Source organism: Mesocricetus auratus, unplaced genomic scaffold, assembly GCF_017639785.1.
Source record: "Mesocricetus auratus isolate SY011 unplaced genomic scaffold, BCM_Maur_2.0 Super-Scaffold_100691, whole genome shotgun sequence".
Classification (NCBI taxonomy): Eukaryota; Metazoa; Chordata; class Mammalia; order Rodentia; family Cricetidae; genus Mesocricetus; species Mesocricetus auratus.
The window spans coordinates 17,792,113-17,804,195 of NW_024429267.1; the positions used below are offsets into that span (position 1 = coordinate 17,792,113).

General features: G+C 44.5%; 1 protein-coding gene across 1 annotated transcript; it reads right to left on the reverse strand.

The window, feature by feature from the left end:
- Positions 1–1,888: 1,888 nt before the first annotated feature.
- Cgas (cyclic GMP-AMP synthase) lies at positions 1,889–10,217 on the reverse strand. The gene is made up of 5 exons (XM_040740073.1): positions 9,453–10,217; positions 6,740–6,959; positions 5,352–5,594; positions 4,330–4,432; positions 1,889–2,941 (listed from the first exon to the last, which is right to left on the reverse strand). Exons 1-5 carry the CDS (start codon positions 10,077–10,079, stop codon positions 2,599–2,601), a joined length of 1,536 nt encoding a protein of 511 aa, XP_040596007.1. The 5' UTR covers positions 10,080–10,217; the 3' UTR covers positions 1,889–2,598.
- Between the last annotated feature and the right edge of the window lie 1,866 nt (positions 10,218–12,083).

The window sequence follows — 12,083 nt, forward strand, 5'->3', positions numbered from 1 at the left end:
AAAATATTTTATCACAGCAACAGAAAACGTAACTGGGAAAGACACAGTACAGGATTTTCAATAGGTGTGCAGTATTTGTCCATGGAGGATATTGGAAATTATCCTCTATCGCTGTCTTATATTTTAAATAGGGGCTCTAAACCTGAAGCTCATTGGTTTGGCTGCACTGGCTGGTCAGCAAATTCCAGGGACCCACCTGTTTCCATTTCAAATTCAGGTTACAGGCATATGCAGTCAAACCCAGCTTCTATTTAAATGCTGGATATTTGTGTGGCAGAGCAGGTCTAATGGATCATGTGAAAACCTAGAGATTTAAATGAAAGACAAGATGTCTGGCCGTTTTTGCTAACAGAGAGAGAGAGAGAGAGAGAGAGAGAGAGAGAGAGTTTTGCAAGGAGGGGGCAGCCTTATACAGACTTGCAGGTGGAAAAAAATCCAGGTGCAAGAGCTCCTGTTTTCATGATTAGTTGATGCCAGTGCTGTAAGCCAAGACTACAAAACAGGATGCACCTGTGGTTATTGGCTGACAAGCAACTCACAGAGACCATGTGTGGGGTGGGGCTCAACATACTTGAACTCAGGTCCTCTTGCATTCACAGCCAGTAATTTCACCCAATGAACCATCTCCTAGGCCCCCTTTTGGTTTTGGTTTGATTTTCAAGGTCTGAAAAGTTGCATTACTATGTCTGCATGGGTATGTCATGCATGCATGCCACTGCACACGTAGAGGGTCAATGAGCAACTTCATGCCGGCAGTTCTTTCCTTCCATTTTTGTGAGGCCCCAGGGACTGAACTCAAGTCACCAGGCTGGTAAATTCAATTACGTTAAAGCTTTTAAATCTTATTTATTGTAAGAAACCAAAAAAAATTGAAGACAACACATATGGGAGACATGATTTGTTACACAGGGAACTAAGAACCACAGGACGATGAGAAAGAGACTCCTGCAACAATTCACACGATACAAAGTACTCAAAAGAGTCAGTGAGCACCAGCTGTCGCTGGTGGAAGCCGCTTGAATGGAGAGGACAGTCATCCTCTGTCCCACAGCCATTTGTCTGCCTGAGGTACCATTGCTTTTGTAGAAACACATATAAAACAAAAATAAATAAAAAATAAATTACATGCTTAGCCACATATGATAAAGTACCTGAAGTAGCGATGATGCAGAATTTAATTTTCATTTCCTACACTGGGACGCAGGACCAGGCACTGCTTCCATGTATGTTTCTTGTATTTGAACAAAGCCTAAACCAGCCATTTCCAATATGATCTCTCACCACCTTCTGCAGACTTAAACCACCTGAGGAGTGATACTTCACTAAGTACTTCATGCATTTATTTGGGGAAACAGATACTTGTTTTCCCTTTCCAAAATAGCAAGGCTTTCATTTTTATTTTTAGTGTTTAGCTTTTATTATAATCTTTATATTTGAGTGAATTATGAAAAACTGAGAGCTAAATAATTATCTTCATTTTAGTCACTGCTGTGAACTTTTTGACTCAGAATCACATCTTGGGGGTTTTGTTTTGTATTCAAAGAGGACATCAGCCACATGACAGACAAGCAGCCATATGGTGTATGTGTGTCGAGCGGTTGGAGGAACTTCAAGAGAGAGAGTTAGGAAGCAGAGATACCAGGAAAAGCCCCCTTAGGTTCTGAGCAGCATGCCAGAGAACAAAATCCAAAGCATTGTAGCTTTCTGATTCAGGATGCATGAGCAGACCCAGGCCAAACCTTGTGGTTACTCATAGGGACTCCTGCTGGTTCTTTGTTTTTGTTTTTGAGACAAGATCTTCTGTAGCCCAGGTTGGCCTTTCCTTCATGGCAACATTCATACCTCAGTTTCTCAAAAGCCAGGATTATAAGTGCCAACACACTTAACATATCATGGGATCATATCAGTTTAATTTTCTGGTTTTTTTTCTTCTTTTCAAAAATATTTATTTTTCATGGGTATTTGTGTGTGTGCAACATGTGCAAGCAAAATGGTGCAGGGGTTGGACTATGTTCCCTGGAACTGGAGTTACAGTTATGACCTGCCATTTGGTGCTGAGAACAAAACCCAGGTTCTCTGAAACAGCAACAAGTGATCTTAAACACCGAGCCATCTCTCCAAGCCCCTTTGTACTTTAAGTAGATTCCATGTGGCCCAGGCGATCCTTGAACTAGAGATACAGCCAAGGGTCACCCTGAGCTAGGGTTCTTCTGCCTCCTCTACTCCTGTACAGGCATACACCACCATAATGGACTGAAGTGCCTTAACCCAATCTCATTTCAAAATACAGTTTCAGACTGGGATGATGGCTCAGTCAGTACAGTACTTGTTGTAAGCAAGAGGACCTGAGTTCAGATCCCCAGCAACAATGTAAAAGCTGTATAGGTGATGCTCACCTATGATCCCAGGACTGGGGAAGCAGAGACAGGTGGATCCTGGGAGCTCACTGGCTGATCAGCCTGGACAGCTCCCTGAGCTCTGGGTTCAGGGGCAGACTTTGTCTCAAAAAAAGTGTGATGGAGGAAGACATTTGCTTCAACCTCTGCCCTAACCACGCACCCACAAGAACACATTATAACAGATACACAAATGCAAATTTCAAAACTTATCAAAAATTGGAAATCCATTGTTTCTTTCATATTCAATTCTCGTTGACAGAAATTCTTTACTGTTTTGGTCAATTAGCTCTTGAGAGAACAGATTAAACTTTGGAATAAAGTAATGCATCAGTGTCTCTGTCCTGAGGCACTCAGCAAAAAATGTCAAAAAGTCATCAAAGCAGGTGCTTAGGTGCTTGGGGTCCCACTGACTGTCCTGTGGCTTCTCAGTCCACATGTGGAAGATTGCAGTTTTCACGTGGTAAGAACAGAATGCATCTAGTTCTTCATACTCTTTTTTCAACTGCTCTAAGAGGTATTTCATTAATTTTAAACAATCTTTCCTGTTAAAAGAAAACATAATAATTTTTACTTATTTACAACCTGCCTCTTTTGAGACAGGGTCTCTCTTTGTAACCCTGGATTTCCTGAAACACATGGAGGTCCGTGTGCCTCCCAAATACAAGTGCTAGAATTGAAGATGTGCACCACCTTATCTGTCCTTTTTTTCTTGTAAACATATTTTCTTCTGTATTTCAAGTTTTTTAAGGCAGGGTCTCATGTAGTTCAGGGTGGCCTAAAAGTTGTCATGTAGCAGAGGCTGGCCTTCAGCTCCTAATTTTCTTGCCCATCCAAGGGCTGGGGTTAGTCTGTACTAACATCCTAGGCTCAACTCACTTCTTTTTTGTTGTTGTTGTTGTTTATTTTCGTTTTTTCAAGACAGGGTTTCTCTGTAGCTTTGGAGCCTGTCCTGGAACTCATTTTTAGACAAGGCTGGCTTGGAACTCACAGAGATCCACCTGTCTCTTACTCCTGAGTGCTGGGATTAAAGGCGTGGCCACCATCATCCAGTTGAGTTTCACTTCTCTCTCTCATTTTTTTAATAAATCTTTTTGTTTTATTTTATTTATTTATATCTTATGTATGAGTACTCTGCATGTATGCCTGCAGGCCAGAAGAGGGAATCAGATCCTATTACACATGGCAGTGAGCTACCATGTGGGTACTGGGAATTGAACTCAGGACCTCTGGAAGAGCAACCAGGACTCTTAACCATTGAGCCATCTCTCCAGTCCTCAGTCTCACTTTTTTTAAAGATTTATTTATTTATTACATATACAGTGTTCTGTCTACACTCCAGAAGAGGGCACCAGATTGAATTGTAGATGGTTGTGAGCCACCATGTGGTTGCAGAGAATTGAACTCAGGACCTCTGGAAGAGCAGTCAGTGCTCTTAACCTCTGAGCCATCTCTCCAGGCCCCAGTCTCACTTCTTGATGATATATAGTCTAACTAACAGCAACAAAACTACTCCATTCCAAAGCAGCCTCCACTATCCACTATTATTGTATGACAATAATAAACTCAATCATCCAGGTGTAGTATATATGCCTATAACCCCAGCACTTGGGAGGCTGAGGCAGCAAGATCACAGTGAGTTCAAGATCAACAATGGCTACAGAGTGAGTTCCAGGTCAGCCTGGGCTATATAGGGAGTTCCCAGGCCAAAACAGTGCAATGAATATTGTGTTTATATGTGATATGCATATACATGACCTCCGCTGCTTCCTTCCCTGCTCTTCTCTTCTCCCCTTGGTCTCTGCCCAAAATCATCCCAGCATCGCCCTTCTCCCAGCCCAGCCATAGTAATTCTCACATCTGGGCTGTAACACCAAGAAAGCATTAAATGCTAATGTCATACATAATTTGCCAATTAACAAAATGACATTACCTGCAACATTTGACTCCAGCAGATTCACAACATGTTTTCTCTATCCCATGATTATTCAAAATGTATTTTTCAGTGTGAGAGAATGAGAGGCGCCATGTCTTGCCTTAATTTCAGAAAGAAAAACAGCTTTTTACCAAAAGCAGTCATACATACATAATACAATTTTTTCAGTTAAGATCCTACACTAAAATATCATCCTGAGGAAATTTAAGAGGAATACTGACCAAAAGAACTGAACAATTCTCGGGAGGCAGAGGCAGGCGGATCTCTGTGAGTTCGAGGCCAGCCTGGTCAAAAGAGCAAGTTCCAGGACAGCCTCCAAAACAATACAGAGAAACCCTGTCTCAAAAACAAAAAGAAAAGGGAACAATTACACAAAGTAATTATTAAAATAAATATTACACAGCAAAAGTGGATCTAAATGGAGAAATACAGAGTCAGAACTTAAGGTTCTTAGCCAAGATCATTAATATTTTCTCTGATGCTTTAACTTCTTCATAAACTTTCAAAAAGCTTTGATTTGACCAGATAAGCTGCTAAAAAGGCTTAAAGAGGCCGTGAAACTAGCACAAGATCTCAGAGCTAGTCAGGGGAAAGCCTTGAGATTCAGAACCACAACCTTGTGAGTCCAAGGCAGTACAGTCTTCACTTAAAGGGAAACAATGTAGATGAAGGGACCTGTAGCCACTAGAAAATGAAGTAATTATAGTTGCTGTGGCTTGGGAATTATTTTGAGACTGGGTCTCATGTAGCCCAGCTTGGCCTGCAACTCACTGTGTAGCTGAGATGACCTGAAACTCCTGCTCCTCTTGCTCTGCCTGAGTCTGCCTGTTCTCCTCTTGACAATACTATGATAGCCATGCGTTTCTCAATTCTAGCTAGCCACACTCTTTTGTGGCCTGTTTAGCCTGATGGCTCTGGAAATGCCAGCACACTGACGGATCATTGATCGTTTGCTGCCTTTGCATATAACAGTAATGAGACTTTTACATTCTTCCCATTAATGTTCACATTTAACAAACCTTGAAAACCATTTCCAACTTTTGCATTCTTGGGCACAAGATAAAATGGCTCTCTTCTTAGATTGGTCCTAACTTTGGTGCCAAGCCAGTTTTTGATGGGTAGTCCTTCTTTTGTACTAACAGGCCAGCTGCCTTTTGACTCCAAAGCCAGAATGATATCCACAGATATTTCTTCAGGGTTTCTGATAAGAAGTGTTACAGCAGGACTTCCTGGTTTTTCCTTCTCCACACTCACATCTATACCTGTTTACACATATTAAAGAAAAGAAAGGATTGGTCCATTCTCTCTGGAAATATGGGAAAGGTACAGAATTATAATTTAAAACCTATAGCTTAAGCCCTAATTAATATTAGTCCCAATATAGAATTATACCACCATGAGGCATAGTGTTTTTACCATGTAACCAATAGTTACCCATCTGGAGACACTGTCAGGATTCCAAGACCTGTGATGAAGCAATCCTAAAGACTTGTTTTGGGAGTGCTGTAATTAAATTTTCATTTGGAATTTTTAAGGGTACTTAGGAGAGAAGCCAGCAAAAGAAGTCACAGAGCAGCAGGGAAGGGAGTAGGAGAACAGACCACAGCTACAGTCTAGCAGAGAGGCATCAAGTATCAAGAAACAGTAGAAGTAAAAGCTATTACAGAGTTCAAATTCAGGTTCAGTGGTAGTGCTTGCCCAATATGCACAAGATCTTGAGTTCAGCCCCATTGTCCACCAGAAAATGTTTTCAAGCACAGCTTGGGCTGTCATGATACCCCATCTCTAAATAAACATGTAGTCTCCAATCACCAGGAAGTTAGTCTGTGAGGGAAGGAGGGAAGACAGATGCCTTTGATGTGATTCTAGGAGTCTGTCCTATAAAATGATTGACACTTCTATTTCCCAAAACAAAACAAGCAGGAGAAAGAAAGACTGACCAAAATTAAGTTCACCATAAGTTTGCTCAGTGTGTTGGTGTAGGGTTTTAATATTAGCAGTATTCAAGGGACAAAGCTGGCCTGGTCTACATAGTCATCAGGCACTACATAGGTCAGCCGGGATTACATAGTGAGATCCTGTTTGGATGGATGGATGGATGCATGGATGGATGGATGCATGGATGGATGCATGGATGGACAGAGGGACACATAGCAGGAACAGATGTCCATGTGGAGGCAGTAGTGTGGTCAGTTCAGGGGGCTTTGGGAGGTGGCAGTAGACTGCGCTGAGGAGAGACTTCTGGGAGAGCCCACAGAGCAGGAGAGTGAAAGAGAAGCTGTGGAGAGAGGGGGAGAGATACACACATGGGGGTGAGGGAGGGAGAGGCCCTCAGAGATGAGGAGAGGAATGTACATGAGTAAGGAAGGCAGCATCTGGTCTGCAAGAATGAAAACCAAAGTCTCACCTTTGATTTCTTTAACTTCTTCTTTAATGATCTCCCTAAACTTTGACAGCATCTTGGAAGCTGATAATATTTCATCTACTAAAAAATGAGCCAGTGGATTTCCTCTTGGAATTCTTCCCAGCTTCACAAGATAAAAAGCACCAGTGTCACGATATTCTTGTAGCTGAATTCTGGGGACTTCCAGTTTAAACATAACATCAAATTCATTAGGAGCAGAAATCTAAGGAATAGGAAAATAACATGGAAACATTTTCTTGTAAAATCTTTCCAAACAATTGCATTTTTTCTGTGAAAGATTCATTGGAGACTCCACATTGAAAAGCAAGATCCATGGCCAGGTGGTGGTGGTGGTGTACAACTTTAATCCCAGCACTGGGGAGGCAGAGACAGGGAATCTCTGTGGGTTCAAGGCGAACGTGGTCTACAGTGAATTCCAGGACAGCCAGGGCTACACCCTGTCTAAAAATGAAAGAAAGGAAGGAAGTGATGGGGAAGTCCTTCTGTGTAGATGTTGTCTTATGGGTTAACTAAATAAAGCACTGATGGCCAATAGGGAAGCAAGGTAGGTGGGACTAGGAGTCAAGGAAGATGCTGGGAAAAAGAGGCACAGTTAGTCACGATATAGGATGCTGGAGAAGTAACATGTTCGGACCCTTCTGTAGGGGAAAGCTCATATTCCCAAGATACTGTCCATGCCCCTGGAACAGGTGAGGATAAAAGGGGAAGAGAATGCAAATCTCTCTATCTTGGATGCTAGCCACATATCCGAGGGTCCTCATCTTCCCAGCTTCTCGTATAAGTGTTAATAAATATCCTTGTTTTCCTCCTTGCATTGATTCCTTTTTACTCTTTGTCTGTAAGAGAAGACCACATGGGAATACTCAGATTAGCAGTTATGAGTTAATAATTAAGTCAGAGATAGCCAATGAGAAACCAAGCAAACGGCCAACAGCTTCATAATTAATATAGTGTCTTGTGCATTATTTGGAGGCTAAAACTGTGGCAGGGCCCAGGCAGCTGGCAGGGAGGGAGGGACAGAAGGAGGGAGGGAGGAAGGAAGGAAGGAAAGAAGGAAGGAAGGAAGAATAGATAAATACACCCATCCCAGATGAGCTTGGTGTTACATACTTTTAATCCTACCACTCTGGAGGCAGAGGCAGGTGGATGTCTGTGAGTTCCAGGACAGCCAGGATTACATAGAGAGACCCTGTCTCAAAAAAAAATAAAAATAAAAAAAAAGAAAAGAAAGAAAAGCAAGATCCCCAATATGTATCCCCTCTCAGAACAGAACCACCGCACCTGAGAATAGTTTCTGTTACTATACACCACTTTATTGGTTTTAGTTTTTAGATATCTCATTTTTTTCTTTTTTAAGCACAAGCAATTATGTTTGTTTTTAAACAGGGTCTTACTCTGTAGCCCAGGCTAGGCTTGAACTCAAGGTCAGTTTCCAGCATCCACATCAAACAGCTCACAGCCACCTGAAACTACAGTACCAAGTGACATGACACCCTCTTCTGGCCTGTGTGGGTTCCTGTATACAGCATACATATAAACTCACATGTATACATAAATGACATATTGGTAAATTTTTAAAATAAAAGCCTTTTCACAAAAAGAACTCTAGTCTTGGACTGCTTCTCTAGCAAACTGTTACAACCTGAAAACATAGCAAAACACAAACCCCATAAAACTCACATATCAATATCCTAGGAATGGGGTTAATTCCAACATTCCAGAGGCAGAAACAGGTAGATCTTACTCATTTGGCTTCTTTTTCTTGCCTTGTTGTAGTGGCTGTATGCATTAATTTGTTTTTTTAATCCATTCATGTTGCAAGTTGCTATGGGTTTTTTTTTTCTTTTTCCTTTTTGTTGGTTTTTGTTTTGTTTTTGTTTTGAGACAGGGTATCTACAGAGCCTTGGCTGTCCTGGAACTCTCTATGTAGACCAAGCTGACCTTGAAGTCACAGAAACCCACCTGCCTCTGCCTCCCTGCTGGGAGGAGTAGTTGCCATAGTATTTGGATAAAACTACTACAATTGATTCACTTCTTACAATCTTTGATTCACTTCTTACAATCTTCAGTTGTGTTGTACTGGACTGATCTCTGAGCCACACTGCCACTATCTGCAGGAATTCAGCTGGGCCTGCTCTCCCAAGAGCATCAGAGCTAGGCTTGTTGACTATAGATGTTTGCTCACAGAAGAAGGTGCGAGAAGGTCACAGGACCCTCACCTGAGTATCCAACCACCTCACCAACCAGTTGGAAACAATTCTGCCCTAACTGCAAGTGGTCGCCGGGTCTCCGGAATGGGCTGGACTCAGTGTAGAGGAGAGAGCTGGGGAAGGACCGAGAAAGGGGCTCCACCCACTCAGCCACAGCAGAGTCACCCTGCATACTGGGTGCAGACCTCCCACTGCGATTGCTTGAAAGTCACATGTACTCTCCCCCATAAGTCCTCGGGAGGAAGGCCAGATCCTCCAAAGCAGTGGTAAGAGAAACTAGCTATCAAGATTGGTCTCTATGCTAACTGAATGAATTTTTTAAAAAGGTTGTCACAAGCCACAGAGAGAAAGAGACAGAGACAGAGAGTGCAAGTGTGGGTAGTTCCAGAAGGGAAGTGGGGGAGCCCAAAGCTGTAAGCCCAAAGATGTAGACAGTTGAGAAGTGGGCCGCGAGCCCCTCCAGCAAGCGGGTCTTGGCCGCTCACCTTCACATGCTCATAGTAGCTGCCAGTGTTGAGTTGCTGCACGCCTTTGAACTCAGACTCACGGTTCCGCAGTCTTGACAGCAGGTGCTTCACGACCCCATTCACCACCTCGGCCGCCACCGAGATCTCCTCGCGTTTCAACCTCAATTTTTCCAGCACCTTCTTGAGCTTTCTGTCCGGAGTCTCGTTCTGCTCCTTCCTGGACCCTCGAGGCGCTCTAGGCTGCCTCACAGAGCGCGCGCCCCTCCTGCGGCTAGGACCTCTGGCGACGGCAGGAGCCTCGGGGTCTGCGGGAGGCTGGGCCTCCGGGACTGCTGGCGGCTGGGGCTCCGGAACAGCGGGCTGAACAGTGGGGGGCTCAGCGTCTCCCGCCGCGCCGGTGGCCGAGGGCTGAAGGTCCTTGGTGCGCACGGACACCCTTCCTGCACGCGCCGGGGGCACTCGGGCGCGCAGCTTCTCCGTGGGGTCCCCTTCAGGCTCCGCACGCCGCGATCGCGCCCCCCTTTGCGGGCCGTAGCTTCCCGCGTGGGACAGGGCGGCCACGGTCCGGCTGGGCTCCGTCGTGGCTCGCTTCTCAGCCGGCTTCTTAGCGCGCGATGCCGTCGGCCTTCGGCACTGACCTTCCATAACCGCGTCTCTCTGCTCCGGTAAGGAAGAATCGACTTCGGGGAAAGACCGCGGGAAAGGGAACTCTCGGTAACCTCTGGAAACGAAACTTAAATATCTGGCGGGAACGCAGCCTGTCTGTGACGCCGCGGGCAGGCGCAGGAGCCCACGTGAGCTCGCACGTCGCCGCCAGGAAGAGGCGGTCCAAGACTCAAGAACTTTCTCGGCCACTCGTGGGGATCAGCTGAGCCGGTGGCTGGGAAAGCACCCATCCATCCTTTATCGCAAAGACACCGAAAACAATGACAGCAGCCGAAATGGCCAGATTGGTTGACCTTACCACCAAGATTTATTTGAGGACATCGTCGCTCATACATTTGAAGTTGATAAAAAGGTTTTCTGTGTAGCCTTTAAATAGGAATTTGGTTGGTTGTTGACGTGTTGGACCTTGCTGTGCCTGCTTTGTCCCCTAGGCTGATCTTGACCTCTTGATTAGTTTGCCCCGGGTCACGATTGCTGGAGGTACCTACCATGCCTGTTTTGGTGGGGGTGTCAATGATGCAAGGAATCAAAGCCAGGACTTCCCATGTGACAGACAAGCACTCAGTCCTAAACTGCATCCCCAGCCCTCTTCTTCATCATCATCGTAAATTTGATGGAAATATGGCCACAGTGTCTGCGATGGTAGACACTGGTTCTCCTGCGATCTGTTTTCTGACCAAACCTGTTCAATCTGTATCCATCCCTGCACTGAAGAGCTCAGTTGTACTTGTTTCAGGGCCCCTTTGCTGGAGTCTTCATAGGGGCTGGATACCTTGTGGGACACAGATTTCCAATAAAACACGTTTTCAGTTGACGTTTCCCACAAACAAATTAAGTCCCAGGTAAGTCATTGCAGCAAAGCTAGCACGTTCTCCCACCCCCCCCCTTTCTTCCTAATTTCAGATAGACCGCTGTTACTGTAAATCTTAGAAATGTTTGGATATTAGTTTTCCTTATTCAGACCATATCACTTAAATTTTTTTATGTGTATGGAAGTTTAGACTGCGTATGTCTGTATATCCCATGTTTGCAGTGCACATGGAGGTCAAAAGAGGGTCAGATCCCTTGAGATTGGAGTTACACCTAGGGCTGGAGTAACATAATATTGTGGGTGGTAAGAATTGAACCGAGGTGCCCGGCATTGGTGGCACACGCCTTTAGTCCCAGCACTCAGGAGGCAGAAGCAGGCGGATCTCTGTGAGTTAGAGGCCAGCCTAGTTTACAGAGTGAGTTCCAGGACAGCCTCCAAAGCTACAGAGAAACCGTCTCAAAAAACCAGAGAGGGGGGTGGGGAGAGAGAGAGAGGGAGAGAGAGAGGGAGACAGAGACAGAGAGACAGAATTGAACGGGGTCCTCTGGAAGAGCAGCCAGTACTAACCACCAAGCCATCCTTCCAGCCTACCTTTCTCTTTGGCGTACCCAAATTGCTAGTATCGATTGTATCACATTCAAGAGTCATTATTAAATAACAAAGGTGTTTTATTAACAACACAAGGACTGCAACCATACAATAATTTGACAACTAAGAGTGCAATTGTGGCCAGGCAGTAGTGGTGCATACCTTTAGTCCCAGCACTCAGGAGACAGAGGCAGGTGGATCTCTGTGAACTCAAGGCCAACATGGATTACAAAGCAAGTTCCAGGACAACCAGGACTCTTACACAGACTCTATCTCAAAATCACCACACACACACCCAAAAAAATTTTTTTAACTGCAACTTTAGGAGCTGGAGAAGTGGCTCAGTGGTTTAGGGCCCTTGTCTCTCTTGCAGAGGATTCAGGTTCAGTGCCCAGCACTGAAGTGGCAGCTCAACCACCGGAAACTGCAGCTCCAGGGAACTTGATCCCCTCCTGAGACCTCCACAGGCAAGCATGTCATGTGCATACATAAAGATAAAACATTAATACACAAAAAATCTAAACAAAAAACTTTAAGGGTGCTATTGTGTAAGCAATGGCTAGGTAGCATATACAGCATGGACA